The sequence below is a fragment of the Pocillopora damicornis genome, chromosome 3 (genome assembly GCF_964200805.1).
Source record: "Pocillopora damicornis chromosome 3, jaPocDami1.2, whole genome shotgun sequence".
NCBI lineage: Eukaryota > Metazoa > Cnidaria > Anthozoa > Scleractinia > Pocilloporidae > Pocillopora > Pocillopora damicornis.
Window position 1 is genome coordinate 2,272,473 of NC_142672.1, and position 19,985 is coordinate 2,292,457.

The following is a 19,985-nucleotide window of genomic DNA, read 5'->3' on the forward strand; positions in this document are numbered from 1 at the left end:
GAGGCCGGGTAAAATGACCACGCTTTAGAAACGTTTGTAAACATTTAGGAAAAAGAAAAAAAACAACAACTAAGACAACCACCATGGCAATTAAGAGAGAGAGCATCGACAACAGAACTTAAAATTACCGAGATAAGAGAGTCTGTTGTAGAAAGATTCAGCAGCTCACTTCATGATCTTCTGTGTATGTAACGATTTGTAGGAATGAGAAACACACGCAAAAAATGCCGAAAATTTAAAATTTTGCAAGGCTCAGACAAACGCGCCTACACAATGAAATGTAAGTGATATTGCGTGAAACTCGTGATAGCACTGACAGATCATTTGGTGGTAAGATTAACATAAGAATTATATATAGGTATCTATAATTATATCAAAATTGAAGTTCAAATATCAAATCAAAACCGCAATATAGACATGGATCATACGTACAGCCGTTTTCTCTCAGCTGTTTTTTCGGTGCAGGTCTGCGGTTCCGTAATGATATGTATAGCTTAACTTCGGTAGGTTGGGGTGGGGTGGGGTAAGCGTAGAGGCGGAATATGCGAAAGTTCCTAGTTGCATCCAATGTTTACCTATAATTGTGGTCAAGTTTCTCTTCAAAGAAAAGAAATAATGATGATGATAAAACAAACAACATAGAATGGAAAATTAAAAAGAAAAATTAAGTGACCCTAGAAGTCGCTGTTCAGTGATTCGCAATACAATTTTTTTAGAAAACTGCGGCAAAATTTAAGTGTTAATCACTTGTCATAAACTGGCTTTGAAAACTTTCAAATATCGCTCAACGGCTTCCGAAAAAAGAAACCAAGCAAACATCGGACAAAGTGGAAACCGATTTAAAGATGCTTTGTAATGGAGTTTAAAGAGATTATTTATTCAAGTGTTCTATCCAGTAAAAGGGAAAGAAACTAAAACATTAGGTAAGTTCGATGGAGTCGTAAATCTTCCCGAGTCCTCACCTATTACCTCATCACGCCTTACCACCCCCAGCAGTCGACCACCCTTCCCCCACTTCCCGCCGCCGCCTCTGCCTTGTGTCTAGACTGAGTCCAGACTTGGTCCCAATATATCGTGTTCTTTGCCCGATGAGACTAGTGACATCTGAAAAATGTATAAATTTGGAAAGACAGACTATTAGCTATGGAAAATATTTCCTTAAAAGAATGCATAATACCAGTGCGTTGTCTAAACGCAGGTACCTGCTAATATTAGTGGCTCGGCACCCACAAGGCATCGACAATTAAAATAAAAATATTGAATGCGTAAAGGCAAGAATTTGAGACATTGTGAAATATTGATAAACAAACAACCAGCCTAAATCGGAAACAAGTCGCTAGTATTTGCGGTTTTTCCACAGTACGTGCCAAAATCCCCAACATACATTTACAACATTAACATGCACTCAATATAGGATGGTAAATATGTGGTCTTCCGAGGGGCACAAATAAGGCGGCCGGAAGATTATGTGCAAACATCTTCCAGTTACGGTAAAAAAAGTGATTAGTTAAGCATCAGAACTTGAACGAGTAGCTTTTATACTTAACGCATTTTTTTATTCTTCAAACGGCTCAAGAGACAAACTTTTACGCTGGCCAAAAAATCTTAAAATATTTTTACATGCGTGGCATTCTCAGCCGGCATTTTAGAGTTGCGTGAAAAACGTAGTAAAAAAATTTGAAACAGTTCTACTCTCTAAATGGAAAACACTATAATAAAATAAAAACGTGCGAAAAAGTCAAATTTTAAGGGATGTTGGCCGCTGGAGTTTAAAAACTGATGACGTCCTTCGAATTTCCTATAGGGTGAGGATACAAGGCTCGATCGCATAACAGACCCTACCGCGCTAAATCAAACTCTAAGAAATTCATAACAAACATATTTTATCGATATACCTGATGTGCTATTTTCAAGTTTTAATAGGAGTAGATGATCTCATGCTGTAGCGATAAATAAGCCAAAACGCAGGGTTGTTAAAATAATGGATATTATATACAATTTACAATGTTTTCACATTTGAAAGTCCTATAAGTATAGTACAAGTATATTATTCTTACGCGTGAATTCAATGGATCCCGAAAAAAGGATACCTTTTAACTTTTACAAATATGTATTTATCTACAACTGTTATAAAAGCCCAAATTTTCATTTCAGAGAATTCGATGATCTACAAATCTTGTAAAGCTCCCATGCTATATATGAAAAACTAATTGAAATTTCAAAATGTCAAAAATTTTAATTGATAGATTCTTCAATGCATTGATGCTTTTGACTAAAGATATGTTCCGCTCGTCAGCCAGAAGCTGAAGAGAATCAAGGTATCAGTGGTAAACCATACAATTTCTAGTTTTAGTTTCTCGCGTAGTAAGTCGTTTTGCTGATCAGTCATTACGTCTTTGTACTGCTGTGAAGGCCGTAAGTTAGATAACTCATTGGGTTAATTACGTCACCTTCGTTAAATAAAGAATATTGTAATGTATTGTAGAATGGGAAAGATAACTTTGACAAAAGTAAGCGCATAAAGAGTGGAAGCGTCACTGCCTGTTAAAAGTGAAAACGGGGCTCTGGAGAAGTTACTCGCGTTTGATTTGGCTGGTGATAATGTCGTGCTAGAAGTTTCTCTTTTTGAGAGATGGGAATTTGTCACAAAATAGTCTTTTGCGATAAGCCTCGACTTGAAGGGTTCGACCCAGTTTTCCTGGTGCGCTCGATAGCTCAGGCAACGGAAGTCGTGTCCAGGTTATCCCGTGTGCTTCTAAGTCCTCATTTCTCGACGGGATGTGTTTGTTGCGAGAATCTTCATCATGTTTAAACCTGCTCTGGCTAAAATACGATAACTACGTATATCTACGCCATTTTAGCTCTCCTCTAAGATCTAGGAACTGCTACAATAAGACTTTGTAAGCGACGACTAGCTGGTTAAATTTTTGTTAACTACTCGTTCAATTTAAACGGAACCCCTGGGGGTCTTTAACAGAGTAGGACACCAGGCGACATGAGTTATGTTGACTTCCTATTCTTTTGAAAGGGTTCTTCAACTTTGTCCCCTTGAACTGCAAGGAAAAAAAAAAGGATCACTTTTCATGAGAATTAAAATTTTGGCAGAAAAACAATAGAGAACTGGGAAGTTAGCGCATGCCCATAAGTCACAGCTCAGTGGCCCTGGTAATGTGTTAGGGCCTTACTCACTGGATTTGGGATACACCCTTCATGTGTTTCGTCGTCGCTTGTTGTAGCTGCCGTTGTGCTTGTGTTCTGTTCACGTGGATATGAATGGTATCGTTGCAAGTTCTAAGTATCAGAGGAAAAAGTCTTACATTACTTAAAATTTTAATGGTCTTCTCCCTTTTCTAGTTAGACATTCTTCATACGCTATAGCCTACGTGTGGCCTTACCTTTCCCCCATAAGGCTTTACCTTTTGGGGGGGGGGGAGGTACGGCTACACGTAAGCTTCATACGCTAATCCAGATATTCAAAGAATTGGGTTCACAATTCAGTATGTGTTGTAACGTTTAACCCTTTCATCCCCAGGATCTCATTGGTAATTCTCCTTGGCGTCTGTCATACAATTACTACGATGTTGTTTGGGAGAATTTGGTATTGGATCAACTGAAAATCCTTTAATTGATAATTTCTTCATTCTCGTCACTTACCTGCTTGATATTGCATTGACATTGTAAGGAGAAATTATGTGTTGGTCACTCATGGGTGTTAAAGGGATAAGGGAAAGTTGAGGAGATACATGATAACTTAATTCTAACATCCTTCGCTTCTTCCTTTCTTGCTATTATAAGTTCAATGGTGTAGCCTCCTTTGTAAGTCCTTTTTAAGTAAAAGGAAAACTGGTGAGAACTGCTTGACACAGTGACGACACTCCTTTTGAAAAAGCCTGGCCCCTGAAGTTTTATTCAGTGTTTGCCGTCGTTTTTCCATGATCTCTCTCGTGATCACTGATAAATTAATTCTTGTAACAAAACGTATTTTAGTAAGGAAGCTCAGGTAGTAATTCTGCCTCGTGGTTTCTTTAAGTTTCCAAACCATTTTGCCACTTTTTTGTTCTCAGTAGATCTGTAATTAAACTTTGAGTGGCATTTCAAGGTAAATATGAAAATAAACCGACAAACAAACCAATTTATAAAAACATTTTTAAAAAAACCCAGTGTCCTTTGGCTTGTCTGCGAATAAAAATGGTCATTGTTGACGTGGCAAACTGCTCGGGGACGACAGAAATGAAAAAGACGGAGGAAAGGTTCTTCGGAGTAAGGTACGAGTAATCATGAGAGGTAAAGTGATTCGCTGCTAAACCTATCTCACCTTTTCAGAGTCAGCAGAACATCCACTTGCTCCATAGGGTTCAGAGCATGTTACTTTTGGACGACTCTCATACTGAAGTTTAAAGAAGACACACAAATAATTTCTTTTCACAAATGTGAATCATTTTATGCGCCAGAGTTTTAGTTTCTGATTTCATCGTGAGTGCACAACTTATTTGTGATCACAATGTCAGTGTTCGAATTTTCGGTCACGAACTTACCCAAGTCTATGTATGCCTGGTAGCTGTACATTCCCTAATTTCTACGCTCTTTCGTTCACCTATCCTATCAGCTTATTCCTTTGTTTCTTTGGTGATCGTTTCTTTGTTTGTTTTTTTGCTGGTTTATTTGCTATAAACAAGGAAAGGACGTTACTGAGTCATAAAGAGAAAACATGCAAAACTGTTGATGCCATTCCTACGATCTTTTTGGTCCGTTGAAAATTTAGAGAGACGTCCATCGTGCGGCGATAGTTCAGAGCACTGAAGAAGAAATAGAAAGTTGTGTAGATTCGACCCCTGTTTGGAGATCTCAGGATTTCTTTCTTTCTAACCTGAGTGATGTGAGCTATTTGAGAAACATGATTTTCATATTTTAAACAAATCGTGTATCCCTACCGGTGAGAACAGACCTCTCCACAGATTCTCCAATCTATCAACCAGCCTTTGTCGGTTACTCTGGAGCTCTCTCAGTTTAGAAAGTTCGCTTTGCTCCTCGCCTGTCATTTCTTTTTCGACTGATGTTAACTCCTCCACTCGGTGCATCAAATCGTTGTGCTCAGCTCGTAGACCATGATACGCGAAGTCATAAAATTCGCGTTTCACATCCTCGCTGCATTTGCAGGACTTGGTAACCATGGACAGAGTGGTGCTGTATAACTCTTGCAGCGTCATACTCAGTCTGATCAGTAGGTCTACCATGACAGAAGTCTTAAGTTTGTCCTCTTTTACTTCTGAAACTTGCAGCGGAGATATCACGCGCTCGATGAGTTGTTCATTGAGAAGCCTTAGCTGAACAACGACCCCTTGTTCTGTAGTCTCATCTCTGGTATTTTCTGATTCCTCCTCTCGTGGTGAATCCAAACCAGTCTTGACATCCTACGAAGAAAACAGAAAGCGATGTTAGACGCCCATTTTCAGTGAGGGAATGGTGGTGCACAATATCATTACCGAAACTTGCAGCGGAGATATCACGCCCTCGTAGAGTCGTTCACTGAGAAGCCTCAACTGAACAACGATCTCTCGTTCTTTATTAGTCTGATCTCTACTGTGATATTAAACGCCCATTTTTAATGAAGGAATGGTGGTGCACAGAAATCAATCCAAGGGATAAATCTTAAAATAGAAAAGAAGGTCCACCACTACTTTTGTTAAAAGGAAGTGAAAGTTTTTACTACGAAGGGGGCGGCTTTTATCTATCGCAGGAGGGGGGTGGGGGTGTCTCATGATAAAATTTTCCTGATTCACCCTTCAGGCTCTGTGATATTCTTATTACCCTTCCTTTCTAGCAGTTGATTTTCTATACCCCCCCCCCCCTTTAATCTCTGTTGGTTATAAGTGGTCCCCCCTCCATTCCCCCTAAAAACCACGTATTCCCCGACAATCCTCAAATCCCCCCTCCCCTCCCCCCTTCCCGGCTATAACTGAGGACTGGTTCCCAAGACAGCCTGACATGCCTTCAAATGCCAAAAAGAAATAATGAAGGACCGACCGCCAACTGAAAAATCCTGCTGGCGTCCATGCTGAAGTAAATGATATTATGTTACCCTCAGAGTTAATTCTATAAACACTTAGTGACCCTAGTAGCCTCTCAATAACTTTCCTACCTGTTTAGAACTCCCGGCTTGGATCTGCTGTTTGACATCTCGCAGTTCTTTTACCAGTTCTGAGTTAACCTCTTGCAATTTCTGGCACTGTGTCATAAAAGCAAACAATTAGCTTTGAGTAAAGAGATTCATTCACTTGCTTTTTGTAAGAATTATACAGGCAAATTAGCCCAACTGGCGAGCACATCACGGTAAGTTGCGGAGCAGCTTTTTGATTAATCCCCATTCTTCTCGTATCTCTCGGGTGCCCTTAGACCATCCCGCCTGGCTACGTCAGAGGCTACGTTGTTCAATGAAGTCAGGTATTAATAGCAAATTCAATTTCATCGTGAGCCTGGACGTTGTCTGCACTGTTTACCTTTTACCTTTTACCTCCTTTATTTTGAATCTCGTTTCAGCCATTCAGTGAATAGACATAGTCCAGAAGTCCTGGAGATAAACGGCGATCGCATAAGATACGTGATTTCATTAAAACTCACTCGTTCTTCGAGGATTTGCTTTTCCTGTGTCGTCACTGCAAGTTTTTCTTCTAATTCTTTCATTTTTGCCTTCACTTTGGAACCCTTAAGAAAAATACAGACAGAAATGGATTTTCAGTTAATTCGCTCACTCTCCAAAAGCTTAACAGTCAATTAAGAATTATTTCGCCACCTCCTCCTCCAATTGCTTCGCGTTTGCTTGTATTTCAATTATTTTCTTCTGCAATTTGTCAACCTGAAATAAAGAACGATACACAGGTTTAGCTAGTTTGAATAAGCTACTTTTTGCCAACTTTCAATTTCAGCATTCAATTTAGCCTCGCGTACAAATGTGCGGATAAACCGGGTAGGTGTCGAGAGGAGAACTTGAAATTTAGCGGCTCCGAACCCTTTATTTTCAACAAATACCTTCAAACTATCCTTAAAGGCAGGTTTTGCGCACGTCTGTATGCCAGGTTGCATTGTTTCGGTTTAAGCCTACCGATGGTATTGTGGTATAGATTCGGTCAAATATTCAGGAAGCTTAAACTTTTTATCCAATTTACTTAATTTTAAGGACTTATTTCTATAATTTTAAGGACTTACTTGGCCTCGATCGTCTGATCCAACTACATCCACTTCGAAATCCAATGCGTGATCTACGAAAAAGTATTACATGCATTGAGGAAATTTTGCCATGAGATTTTAACTGAGCTTAAATTGACTTAAATCGCATAAATCTTTGTTTTGACTGTCTTCTGCCGCTTTTTGCATCTCTATTAACGACATTGTCCAAAAACTAGAGAGTTTGTAAGTCGGCTCCACGCAAATTTTTAAAGAACTTTCTGGCGCGGGATCAAAACGGTGCAATCCCGATCGAGTAGTCAAGGGGGTGCTCATCTTGCCTGCTTGGGTAGCCAATCAGCACATAGGTTCACTTCATCTTGCCTACGGGCGTAGCCACCTATATAATAAATTGTCTTATGCCTTTTCACGGTCTCCTACCTTTTAGTAATCGGGAGAGATTCTTCAGTTCTATTTCCGTTAAAACTTGTGCAAGCCTTTCGACAGTGGCACCCTCTGCTTCTCGTTCCATCCATCGCACAAGGACAGTGATGCAACATTCCTTTGGAATGTTATTTTCCTCAGTTTGAATTGCATTAACGACGGATTCAATGTAGCCCAGTTTCCTTGCTAAGTCCTTCCACTTATCTCCAATTTTCTCAGGCAGTCGCAGTGTATGGATGACGGACTCGGTTAACTGATGTTTTGCATCGATCGCGTCGATGAAACAATCTGTAGCGACATCAAAAGTCAGAGATATTAACAATTTCTGAGTGATATTATTCCGGCGAAGAGTGTTCAATGAAATAATAATGGGGCTTCATGCGATGAAAAATTGTGCATCTAGTGGATAAACATCAGCTTGGGACACTGATTGTCGACCTCGGCTGGAGGATAGTTTATTCAACAGAGGGAATGAGTTAACTTTCTACATTTGTGCTGCTAAGATGCGAAGTCATTTACGCATGACCAAGGCCCACGAAAGCGAAAAGAGGCTAAATATAGAAGCAGTCAGAGGAAGTTTTATAAACAGATTGTTGCAGTCACCGTGAAACGCTATTATTGCAAATATAATAGAATGATAACTGTAGAAAACTGCATGATTACTTGTATATTCATTTTGACTTCATGTTCAAATGACCTGATACACGACAAGTACATCCAACTTGCCACTGCAAATTGGAGTTTCAGAGTCGGGGTTTTTCCCTCTGCTTGACGCCGAATCATATACACAAGAACAAGCCTCGCGAAAGGGAAAAGAGGCCAAATATGGATATCACGTGCCTGAACAGCCCGAAGATGTATTATCAACAGTTAGAGACCGGTTGTTAATCATTGACTGGGGGGGAGGGGTGGAAGGATTTTGGCTGTGTAAAATTAATGATACCCCCCGTTATTGACAGCTAATTGGCAGTCAATTTTTTAACTGTCCCCCTCTATACTCTGCTGGCGACAACTGATCCCCCCTCCGTTCCCCTCAAAAAAATAACGTGATCCCAAAATCAATTTTTCCACACCCCTTCCCCTCCAAAGACCTAAAAGTCGCGAAATCTCTCACAGATTGTTATGGTCTAATAATACAAGATTGGGACTGTGTCACGCAATCATTGCAAATGTGATAAGGTAATAACTGAAGAAAACTGCATGATTACTTGTATGTTCATTTCATTTCACGGTCAAGTGACCTGGTGTACAACAATTACATCATTTTTGCCGCTGCAACTTGGAATTTCGGAGCCTGAATTTTCCATATAATATTTTGCAAGTTATGCAATACTAGTAATTGCAAGTCGATGTTGTTGAATAACTATGTGAAAGTTACGAGGAAAAACTTTATAAAAGGTTGTTTCACTGGCAAGTTCAACATCAAGGACATGTTTGGCAAAAAACTTAAAAAGATTCGCACACAGTTCTTAAAAAAATTTGAATTCAGAAATTTAAATCTTGGACTTCACCAGTAATGCGCGCTCAGGCGAAAAAATCAAACACGCAAGCAAATAAAAGAGGAAACAAAAACATTGATCTGATAGGAAGGTGGACTAGAATTAAAATGTCAGATTCCCATTTGACTAAGTTTTAAGATATTCAATATCTCTAATGAAATCACTTAGCTAAAGATGAACTAGTGATCGTGCCGTGAAGGAGAGGACTATTCGCCACCCGGAAATTCATCGATATAGCGACCTCTCAGAAGCGAAGTCTGTAATAAATATAATTTTCCAGCACTTACCCATCTCTGAATTTCGGTTACGATTTAGGTGTGCTCAGAGATATCAGCTGTCTCTTCTATTCCTAGGAGTCGAAAAACAATTGCACGATCAGAAAACTCAGTGAAGACTCGGTTAAGTCAAAAACGTAGTCATTACTGTTAGTGATTATACGCTTGTGAGGTGGCTATCCCCGAGAAGGAAGAGGAAACAAAACGAAACATGAAACATAAGATTTTGTCAATGACTGCTTAAAAAATGGAATCAAAGATAATCTTTTTCGGCTGTCTTCTAGGACTGAACGAAGTGCGTCTACTTAACTTACGGTATGCAATGATGTCTTCAAACCTGAAGGAACCGATAACCAAGAGCCGTGGTTGTTCAGTTGAGAAATAGGCAGATGGTTTATCTTGGAATTAACCAGGTCCCGTAAAGGAGTCGATTGCACATCATAAATGTAATTAAGCAAATTCCTCAAGACTCGCCGCGCTTTATTTCCTTGTTCCGCTTCGCCGGTAAGCTTATGATCGCATACCTCGTGAAAACCTTCAAGGTGATGTTTGTTGAAACATCAAAGATGTCAAAGGTCACTCGTTTCAGCGCGTTACAGAGTGATACAAATCAAAACAGACTGAGACGAATACCTGGTGAGGCGCGCTTTACCTACGTATCTGTCGCGCTTTCTTCCCAAATGATCAAAATAAAAGTTTGCGATAGGTTCATTAAAGAATAAGACATAACATATAGCGAAATAACATAAAAAAAAATTTACCTAGACCAACGAGAATTGGTCGAGACCTCCTCAGCCATAAGAAATATTTCTCCACCAATATTCGTACTAATTGGATTTGTCCTTTTGGGCAGATAAGGATTGATCGATGGACACTAGACTTTCACTCTCGGGCGGAAACTGCCGCGAGGGAGGGAAGTAATTCGATCCAATTATATAGTCAAAATCATAGGATCTTTCAAGGTTTTGCCATGACATGCAAAAAGCTTCGCGCAGCAAGTTTTTTAAGGCAGTGCATGTTTCTGCATTTTGAAAATGGTGTGATTTACATTGTCGTGTTTCACGTCGCGTGACAAGAATGACGACCGCGAAGGTTAGACACGTCAGGAATATTATGAAAGTGGGTTTTCACGAACAAATTTAATCTCTCCCTTTCTGGTGTCGTATGTTTGTTTACGGAACCAATTTCCATTTTTCGGATACAAATTAATTTGTTTCTTTTCGGCAATGAACTTGTTATGGATTGACCAAACAAAAATTAAAGTCAATCATCTTTACCAAGGAAAAGAAAAAACGGATTTCCTTATAAAAGGCTTCTTAGAGGGACACAAAGCATTAAACTTTTAATATTTTATATAATTAGCAGCTGGTTAAAAGATAAAATATATTTACCTGAGGTTTCGTTTTCGAAATAAATGTTTAATGAGGTTTCCTATGTTTCACTTTCACCTCAAAGCCGCGGATAGGTTCCCACCACGCCAAGGGGGTTTCCCCGTTGCCGAGGGGTTTCCCCTCATATTTCTATCCATTCACCTATCACCTTTCGTTTTTTACATGATTTTCCTCACGGATAGGTGAACTCAGGAACTGATGAGGTTGGCAACAATTCAGGTTTTCTAGCCCATGATGATGTAACACCTTCTATACTGAATATTGCGTGCACCAAGAAAAAATGTCTGTCGTTTCTTCCTCATCAGTTATGGCACACAATGCTCCTTCACGGCTGTGATAATGTAACTCTGCTAAAAAAACAACAAACAAAAAAAGCAGCAATTCTCTGCAAATCTGAATCAGTATGAATTTGAATCTCGTGAAGAGCAATTTCGCTCTTGTTTGAATTCAATCCTAGCTTATTACAAGCGTTCAGTAAGTAGACGAGACGAGTTGGAAACGCAGAGCGAAAGAATGAAGAATACTTAGCTTGAGACCGTCAAATCGCGCCCCTGTTACTTATTGAATGAAAGGAGCAAACTTCTCTGATCTAATCTGTAAACTGAATTCTAATAAATGTAGGTTAACGATCAATCGCCTTGACTGACGGATAATTCATCACTCGTGATATTGCATTGCCACCCAATAGTTTAGAAGACCCACTTAGGCAGTAGACACCCCTGGCGATTTTATCATGTTTATTCGCCGATCGCGTCGATTAAATTCGCCAGTATCTGACATGTCAAATAACGTCGATCTTATGCGCCGATCGCGACGATCGGCAAAAATGGCAAGCGCCACACTGGACACAACTGGCGATTTTCGTCGATCGCTGCGATCGGCGTATTAAGAGCCATTTTCCGAGAAAATCGTAAATCACAAGACACTCGTAAAAAAATTGAATTTTTTTTCTTTTGCCAAAACATCCCTTTTAGTGACCTAATTCAAGAGAAAATAGTTTTGTGTTCAAGCGATTCATTGTACAGGAGAAATAACAAATAGTTTGAAAAATCGTTTTATTGCTGTCTTTTCGCGCTTAAAAACAACAGAATCCGACCGCAACTTCGAGAAAACGGTGAACGCATAAGAAACAATCCCTAACATCGAAACTTCAGCCGAGTATTATTTCGTTCTTAATCTTTAAAATCCTAAAAGAAAATTTGAAGAAAGAAGTTTTTAACATTTACAATCGACAAGTTTAAAAAGGTCGTATTTGTGTCTCTTGAAATGTTAGAAAATGAAAGCGAACTTTAACCGTTGTAAAAGCCCTCTGGTATATGCCTCTTCCTAGTAAAACCCATATAGAATAAAGCCTTGGCTATTGAAGTAAATTACAGGAACGTTTTAGCTCTGGAAATTAAATACAGCCCTGACACTGGAGTAAGCAATTTGAGAATTTAAGTTAATAAACTTTATGCAAATTAGACGGCCCGCTGAATGAATTCATACTAAATGCAAAGTTTAGTGTAAAAGGACTACTTACTGTTGCTTGTAATATGTTTTTACGGTGAAAATGTTATTTCTAGCTTTCAGCTGTGTTGGTAAGAGCCGTAAATAACTTTTTATATGACGACTGAAAAACGTTTGTTTAGCTACTTTGCTACCAGCGAAATCATTGAGATCGCAACTTCGAACTGAAGCTGTCATCGCTTGACGAAACTCCGTTACCACAATTTTAAAATAGTTTTCTTCAGGGGGAAAAAGCAGAATTAAAATGCATTCGAGACCGTTGACTTCGATTTTGAGTTCGTCTAGTTAAGATTTCAAGCCACCACAAGGTCTTATGACCTCTACTGACCCGGAAATCGGGCTAATAATCTTTGAGTTAACTATGAACAATTCACGCCGCGAGCGCGAGAAAAAGAGAACCACTCCGCAGGGCTGAATACGCGATGTGGAGTGTTATAAAATTCCACATTCTCGCGCGTAACGCTTTCTCTAGAGACCTCTAGAAGTGTTGTTTAGCGAAGATAAACAAAGTTATCTTTGGTTAACTCAAAGAACTTGCAGAAATACCTCCAGCCTGCATAAAAGGCGCTTTATGAGCCAAGCGAGGCGAAAGTGGCATTTTGCACGAAGCGCGAGAAGCGACGAGGGGAGGAGAAAAATAAAGCTTTATTTTTCTCCATCCCTCATCTCGCTTTTCGCACTCGTTTCGTGCTTCGAGCAAATGCCGCGTTCGCCTCGCTTGGCTCATAAAGCGGCTGTTATGCAGGCTAAAATACCTCTTCACATTTATAAGATAAGGTGTCATTGATTTGTCAGAGCGGGAAGAGACATTTATAACGTGCAAATAGTCACGAGCTGAAAGGTAACTGACTGATTTGTAACAAGGACTAACCCTGACAAACAAGAAATGATCTCACTTTCCGAAAAGGAACGCTCTTTTAAACATAAACAAACTTCAAAAATAAGTAAAGGAAGCAAAACAATGAACAAAATAGATTTTTTCTTGACTTAGTTATTAGGGACCTTACGATCCGACAACGGCGACGGCGACGGCGACGGCGACGGCGACGGCAACGTGAGAAGTCTGGGTCGAGCGGGGCCACGTCGTGTTGGCGTTCCCGCCAAAATTGAGATTACGAATTTTACGAGCGAGAACGTTGACGGTCATTGATGTTTATCGTGTTTAAGTCAACGAAAGTTTTTTAGAAAGCCATGCCAAAGTTCCGTGACACTATTCTCCTGGCTCATGCTTCCCGTTTGATTAACGCTGAAGAATTCGTGCTTCTCTACGATTTCAGGGTCGTAACGAGGTATATTTTTTCGTCGCTGATCACGTATTTTTACGCAAATTTTTAATCCCTGATCCCAAAAGTGATGAAAATTTTGATCCCTGATCACACAAAATTTTGTTGATCCCACTGTATTTTCTATCCATAACTTTGTCTGGTAATCATTTTTTACCAATTCGCCAATGCGACATTAGGATACAAAGAAAAATGAGCTACTTCACATTTCTTTCACTATATTATGATGGTCCAAAGTATTAGAGTCCTACCTGAATTATCTCGGTTCCCACTTCTTTTGTTCGTTTTTATCATTGTAGAATATTACCTTTGGCAATCATCGTTGAAGGATCCGTCACTTCGTTGACACGTGTTAACAATCTTGATTTTTCTCAAATTTAACTATCAGGTGAATTTCACTTAATTCAAAACACACTAACTAGTGCAATACTATACAAATTCTAAAAGTTTTATACGGGAAACACGTGGAAACAAATTTTTCCTAAAAATCTGATAACTTTCGAATCTATCCGCTTGAAAAAGCAGACTGCTTGAAATTGACGTTGATATTAGCCTCATAAACTTTAATAAACTTTCTGTAACCAAAATTAGAATAAAACGTATTTATCGCAGCGACCTTCCTCGACATTCGTTTGAAAAAGAAAAACCGTTTGGTGATGCTATAAACTTTAAAATTTCATGAGCATGCGACCTAGTCAGTTTATGATACAAGTTTTTGTTATCATCTATTTGCAGTATCTGTGCTATTTGTTAATCCGTTTTCTAGACATCTGAAAAAAATCTATTGAAAAATATCTATCGAGAAAATGTACAACGTGTGTGAAAATATGATTCCGGAAAGGCCCTGGAATTGTTCTGAGCTTGTTAAAGCACAAATAGTGTCACCCTCCTGCCAGATCTACTGCGTCCAGCTTCGAAACGAGTCGGTTGGTCATCATCGTCTTCACTTTTGTCGCCATCACTGTCGTCCTCACTACTGCTATCATAATCAGCCTCGTCAGAGCCCTTAGCCAAGTTTTTTAGGCGTTGCTCCTCGTTTCGGCATAGAATGAATTTCTCACCATCCTGAACCACCGTTACAATATCTAAAATACACTGAGGTGGGTTGTTGTTGTCTTCATTGCCTACAGTGTATAATAGTGCATCTCCGTATCAAGAAATGGCCCATTGTTCCGGGTCAACTTTTCCAAACAAAAGTCCTGAGTAATTGGTAGTCCTGAGGGACTTTGGCCGAAGGGAGGCGGAAAAGCTTGTAACTGATCGAGAAAATTATCGGAGTGGCAATTTTGCTGCACTGGGGGAGTGGGTAGTGTAAATATGAACTAGTAAAATCAATCTCCATCGGTGTACTCAGGGGTAGACTTGACCCTCGTTTAGGGCATTGAGCCAAAGGTTCGCAAATTCAGAAATAATTAAATTTATCCGTATTGCAGTGACTCATTTAAACCACCTCTCTCTATATGTGAGTCAAGTCGCCTGGTTTTTACCAGTCAGTTTTTTCAACGTACAAATATATTTTCTGGTCTTACTACTGATGTTAAATGCAATCGAAAGTGACGGTTTTCTGTGGAGAGCCTCGAGGCGATTGAAGACCTTGTTTCTGGCGCACAGCTGTTTTCAAACGAGGCATTCATCGTTTTTAGAACCAGCATGTTTACCTGACACGAGGATCCTTCTTTGCAAAGGCGCCGAATTCGTGTAACTATGTTGATGATACAAGATATACTGATCAAAGCAATGATTTCTAGTTTTTGCGAGAGCATGTATTTGAGTTATTTTCGTTTTCAATTAAACGCGTGGCAAGATGAGGGTGTGATATTTTTTCTCTCACAAGTCTCACAATGAAGAAGGTGCGAGTTTTTTTATTTATCATTTACAAAAAAAGCAGGTCCTGCTTAAAAGTAAGTCTCTCTCATTACATTACTACCAGTTTTACAGCGGATTTTTACAATATTTGTTAAAAGTAAGGAGCTGTCAACAGCTTCTCCAAATTTTTCGCAGAGAGCAGGCGCTGGCGCACAGCTGTTTTCTAATGAGGTGCTGACTTTCTGGAACCAACAAGTCTACCTAAGAAGAGGATTCCTTCATTTAGGTACTTTGAGACTGCTTGAAGTTGAAGTGACCGTTCTACTTTTAAAAAAGGAAAAGCAGATCTTGCTCGTACAAGAATTTTCTAAAAACTGTCAAAACTGAATTCTAGAAATGTTTTTAGAATGAAATACTGCTAAAAGCAAGTTTTTCGAGGTTTTGGCAGAGCGCGTTTGTTATCACTTTTTATTTGTTCCTTTTGTCTTTTACCTCGGGCGTGGCATCCAACGAAGGTGTGATTTTTTTCATCGCTTTAAGATGTGGCGAAGAAGGGCTAACACTCGAAACGTCAGCTTTTTTACTCTTTACGGTGGCCAATTTACATTTTCAACTCAGTTGTTAATACTTAATTACCACCTGTTTTTAATTTTGTCTAGTATTTTCAAAGCGCCTCAACGTTAAATTATCACGATAGGATTTCAATTGAGTTTTTTCCTTTTTGCTTTAGGAAATGTTGCACTTGTTTGTGGTTTTGAAAGTTAGTTCTCTAATTTAAAAAGGACTTTCATCAACCTGTCACGTAATTTTAGTTTGAAAACTTGCTCTGGCCTCGAGGAAGTCTTTGAGCAAATACTGACGATTCGTGTCGGAATTTACTATGAATATTTGTACAGCTCCACCTTGCGCGAAAGCCACGATGACCATAATTCACGGACGTCAAGAAAACGCAATACAAACGATCTGCTCAAACCTCAAGGGCTTCAGAGCTACAATACAAATTTAAGTTGACAATGAGGACAAACAGATTAAACAAAATGCGATGTAAATTTACGCTGATATGCCAAATACTAAAAATGTGTTGATAAATATTTTTAACATGACAGTTTTTAATGAGTCGTCGACATAGTAGTTCAAATAAATGTATGTAAATTTATGACTATTTTTTTTTTCGCCGTACACACTATCTTGAAATTTGCTTACGTCCTTTTCATATTACTCATAGTTTATTGAATTGTCGTCTGTCTTGTCTCACGCAACGTTAAATCAACACGTAATAATGGCTCGAAATTATTTGAAAAGTTGCTATTCTTGTAAAATCGTTCATTTTTCTTCCTACGGCTTTGTCACCACAAGTTAGACAAAAAGCACAACGTTTTCCGTCCTCATGATAAAATCATCCCGACAATTTGTGCACGATGAAACATTTAGCCGGCTTCACGCACTCCGTAGGAGTTTTAAAACATATTTTAGGCGCACTTTTACCAGAATGAACAGTACATTTTCCCCCATTATTTAACATAGTAAATGTTTTGTTCAAGATGACAGACAAGACAGATACCAGAAGCTGTTTATGTCTTTCTATAAGACACCAAATGACTTCATTAATAAATCATCTCCTATATTTTTCCAGCTTGTCTAATTCTTCGGCGCAAGTTGCTCGAATTTTGAATTCAAGTTACACTTGAAATTGTTTAAGTTCTCATTGGGTGTGATATGCCACTGAAAAACAGCTTAGTAAAACGTCGGAAAAATTGTGTGATTCACATTTCTAGTCATTAAGTCTCTATTGCTTACATATGCAATTGTATTAGTCTTAATGCACGGATGGTTTAATTTGAAAACTGTCAAACAATTATTTAGGCAGGCGATAAATTAAATCGTGCTATTTTTTGCAATTACGTAGAGACCAAACTGTTCGAGTAAAGCTCCTGTGGACTTATTTTCTATCGATTACGACTCATCTTTCGTTAAATGTGTTTTATTGGCGCCTTGAAACGAAGTAAGTACGTGAATATGTATAATATGGAATTAACAATCAAGGAAATACAAGACTAGAAATACAGAATATTGTGGTGAAACTTGTCTTCATCCTAAACTTTTCATCTTACACTTAACGAAGGGTAAATTAGGATTTGCATGGTTTTTACTAAAGCATTCATGAAATAATCAGTTCGGGAAGTTAAACGCTGACAACCATAGCAATACTGCTTCCGATGAAGGAAAACAACTCAAGGCCTCTCAGAAAGTGGCATTACATCGTCGTTTTATAATCGATAACAGAATCCTTGGAATTTTTTAGCCATCACGGAAACATTACAGCATTTAGGTTTTTAAAATCATGTAGGAACATTAAGCAGCAGGCTCGTAGTACATCAAGGTGGTAAGACAGCCAATAAATTTTATTCGTGCCTTGAATTATGCATTACCTCTATTTAATTTTTTACGGTCTTTCTAAGGACAGGAGTCTATGAGGAAACGGTTGCTAGATCCTTTTTTCCTTATAACCTATACTTTTGGTGTGCTGTCTTGTAAAAAAAAAAAAAAAGAAAAAAAAAAGAAAAATTATAATTTCCGCGTAACTTAACCAGCCCAGGGAAAATGGAGGAAAATTAATACTGCCTTCATTTGCGGATTTTTGCCTATCTGATAACAGGAATTTAGGATAATTTTATGTCTCAATTCCGCGCTCAGATATTTCCTCATGATTTCAGCTGAGATAAAGGAGGTTAACACATAAAATGCTTGGGACAAGACAAATTTGAGTAAAGTTTTTAATTGTTTTTGTTCATGTCGCTGTTACCGCTGTTATATTTTAAATTCCTAACTTTTTGTATAAAAAGGCCCTAGATAAATAGCTCCAGCCCTCTCCCTCCCAAAAACGGTAAAAAAAAAAAAAAAAAGTTGAAACAAGAACAAAAATTGGTAGCATCGAGCATCACTTGTCTTTTGTAGAGAGCATTTTCGATATTATTTTAGGGAAGAGAACAAAAGCCAAGTTCCTTTTCTATTTCATGATCGATAAGTCATAAAAAAAAACTTTATTCTTCTTTATAAACCTTTTTCTCTTCCTTCATTATACAGGTCCTTGAAAATTCAGATTTTTCCTACTTGAGTTTACACGATCGCCTTTGGTTATTAAGACCGATTATCATAGAAAGAGGAAATTTATGCTAATTTCAATTGAGACAAGCCATCTTTGTCTGGCATCACACAACAGATTCATACATGGGGTGATGTATGAATAAATTCAGTATACATTGGAAAATTCGACTTTTTCCCGGAAATAGTAAACTTAGATTAAAAAATGTCAAACTCTATATTTCCCAAACCAGAAATATCGAAATAATCGGCAATTTAACGGTCGACAGATGCCACCTGCTATCGAGGTGAGTACCTTTAAACTAATCATTGAACATGTTTGTGCTAATAACTTTCTCTTAGACTTGCACAATACGCGATTTTAACTTTTGATAGATAAGCTATGTTTATGGACGAATATACAACAAAAAATTGCAACTATTCTTTGCCATATGTCAGTACTGTTCTCTTGTAAAAATAATTTTTCAGATATGATTGAGAGCGGTTAAAATGTGCTTCCGTACGATGCAGAAAGATCAAATTTCCGCCTAGTAAAACGCGGGAAAATTGAACATAACATAGTGTCATGCTTAAATGTTATTGAGAGAGGAGAGATGGGAATGTAACTATTTTAAATGAAGTAATTCGTATTTTCCGAAGTTTTTAGTCATTTTGCATCTAAAATCCAATTTTCTGAATAAGAAACGCTAAAAAAACTTTCGTTAAATACCCTTTAATTTTTCAAAAATGAGTTCCAATCATGGGTAGATGTTGAATGTCGGATTTTGACTTAGTCGTTGCTAGTTGTTGTAACTTTAATTCTTTTTGTATCAGTAAAATAGAATAGGAGAGATATATAAATGAAGTTGTACTCATAAGTGAATCGAAGGATAAAAAATGATTCGCCGTCTGCGACTCACCTTTTCCAAAAGTGAAGTTAGTCAACAATGCAGTCCAGGTTTTCTGTTTATACCACGCGCGTATGACACAAGTTTTAAGTTGATCGCTAGCTCCAAGCAATGGATTAAGCTTCCCAAATCGACCTGTCGTTATGAACAAAACCTTTTTATTAAAATAAATTTTAAAAAAATGCTTGCAGCTGTCAGTTCCATGTGGAAATTAATGCAAATGGCGCAAATGGATGTTATCCGCTTCGCTCGATGGAGAGATGTGGGTCTCTTAGGAATATCTTCACATGTTAACATACGTATTAGAAACCGAAATTAGTCCTTTGACCAACATTGTAAAAATTTCGATTAATTCTTTTAGGTCCAATTGACGGCGAAAAACGCTAGGAAAAGCAGATACTTAGACGTTAAGTTGTACGTTTTTAAACCAAATCCTTTTGGATTAAAAACTCCCTATTATTTAACATAGTAAATGTATTGTTCACGAAAATAAAATTTAAGGATAATGATCTTGTTTCTTTCAAGCAGCTGGAGATATTTTCTCGCCAAGTGTTTGTGATACCCACATTTGGAAACTCGGTAAATTTCATTTTCGTTTTATTTCAACTACACAGAAATAGGAGTTAAG

General features: G+C 38.3%; 2 protein-coding genes across 8 annotated transcripts in view; both read right to left on the reverse strand.

The window, feature by feature from the left end:
* Nucleotides 1–1,901: 1,901 nt before the first annotated feature.
* The window catches only part of LOC113675234 (uncharacterized), an 18,298-nt gene continuing 214 nt past the window's right edge, over nucleotides 1,902–19,985 (reverse strand). The window contains exons 2-14 of one of the 7 annotated variants that reach the window (XM_089200039.1): nucleotides 19,370–19,492; nucleotides 10,771–11,120; nucleotides 10,141–10,278; nucleotides 9,392–9,453; nucleotides 7,603–7,893; nucleotides 7,204–7,256; nucleotides 6,791–6,853; nucleotides 6,619–6,702; nucleotides 6,140–6,226; nucleotides 4,932–5,411; nucleotides 4,316–4,387; nucleotides 3,190–3,291; nucleotides 1,902–3,053 (exon numbers count right to left, since the gene is read on the reverse strand). In XM_089200039.1, coding sequence (XP_089056165.1) covers nucleotides 2,943–3,053; nucleotides 3,190–3,291; nucleotides 4,316–4,387; nucleotides 4,932–5,411; nucleotides 6,140–6,226; nucleotides 6,619–6,702; nucleotides 6,791–6,853; nucleotides 7,204–7,256; nucleotides 7,603–7,893; nucleotides 9,392–9,395 — 1,347 coding nt within the window. In that variant the 5' untranslated portion in view covers nucleotides 9,396–9,453; nucleotides 10,141–10,278; nucleotides 10,771–11,120; nucleotides 19,370–19,492 and the 3' untranslated portion in view covers nucleotides 1,902–2,942. Of the gene's footprint in view, nucleotides 3,054–3,189; nucleotides 3,292–4,315; nucleotides 4,388–4,931; nucleotides 5,412–6,139; nucleotides 6,227–6,618; nucleotides 6,703–6,790; nucleotides 6,854–7,203; nucleotides 7,257–7,602; nucleotides 7,894–9,391; nucleotides 9,454–9,693; nucleotides 11,368–19,369; nucleotides 19,493–19,985 lie in introns of those variants that run through there. The other 6 variants (XM_089200043.1, XM_089200042.1, XM_027191778.2 and 3 more) reach the window with 6 other exon arrangements.
* The window catches only part of LOC149047810 (uncharacterized), a 10,923-nt gene continuing 4,605 nt past the window's right edge, over nucleotides 13,668–19,985 (reverse strand). Inside the window, exon 2 of the mRNA XM_089200044.1 lies at nucleotides 13,668–14,707. Within this exon, the coding sequence (XP_089056170.1) occupies nucleotides 14,427–14,707 (281 nt within the window). The 3' untranslated portion in view covers nucleotides 13,668–14,426. The remainder of the gene's footprint in view (nucleotides 14,708–19,985) is intronic.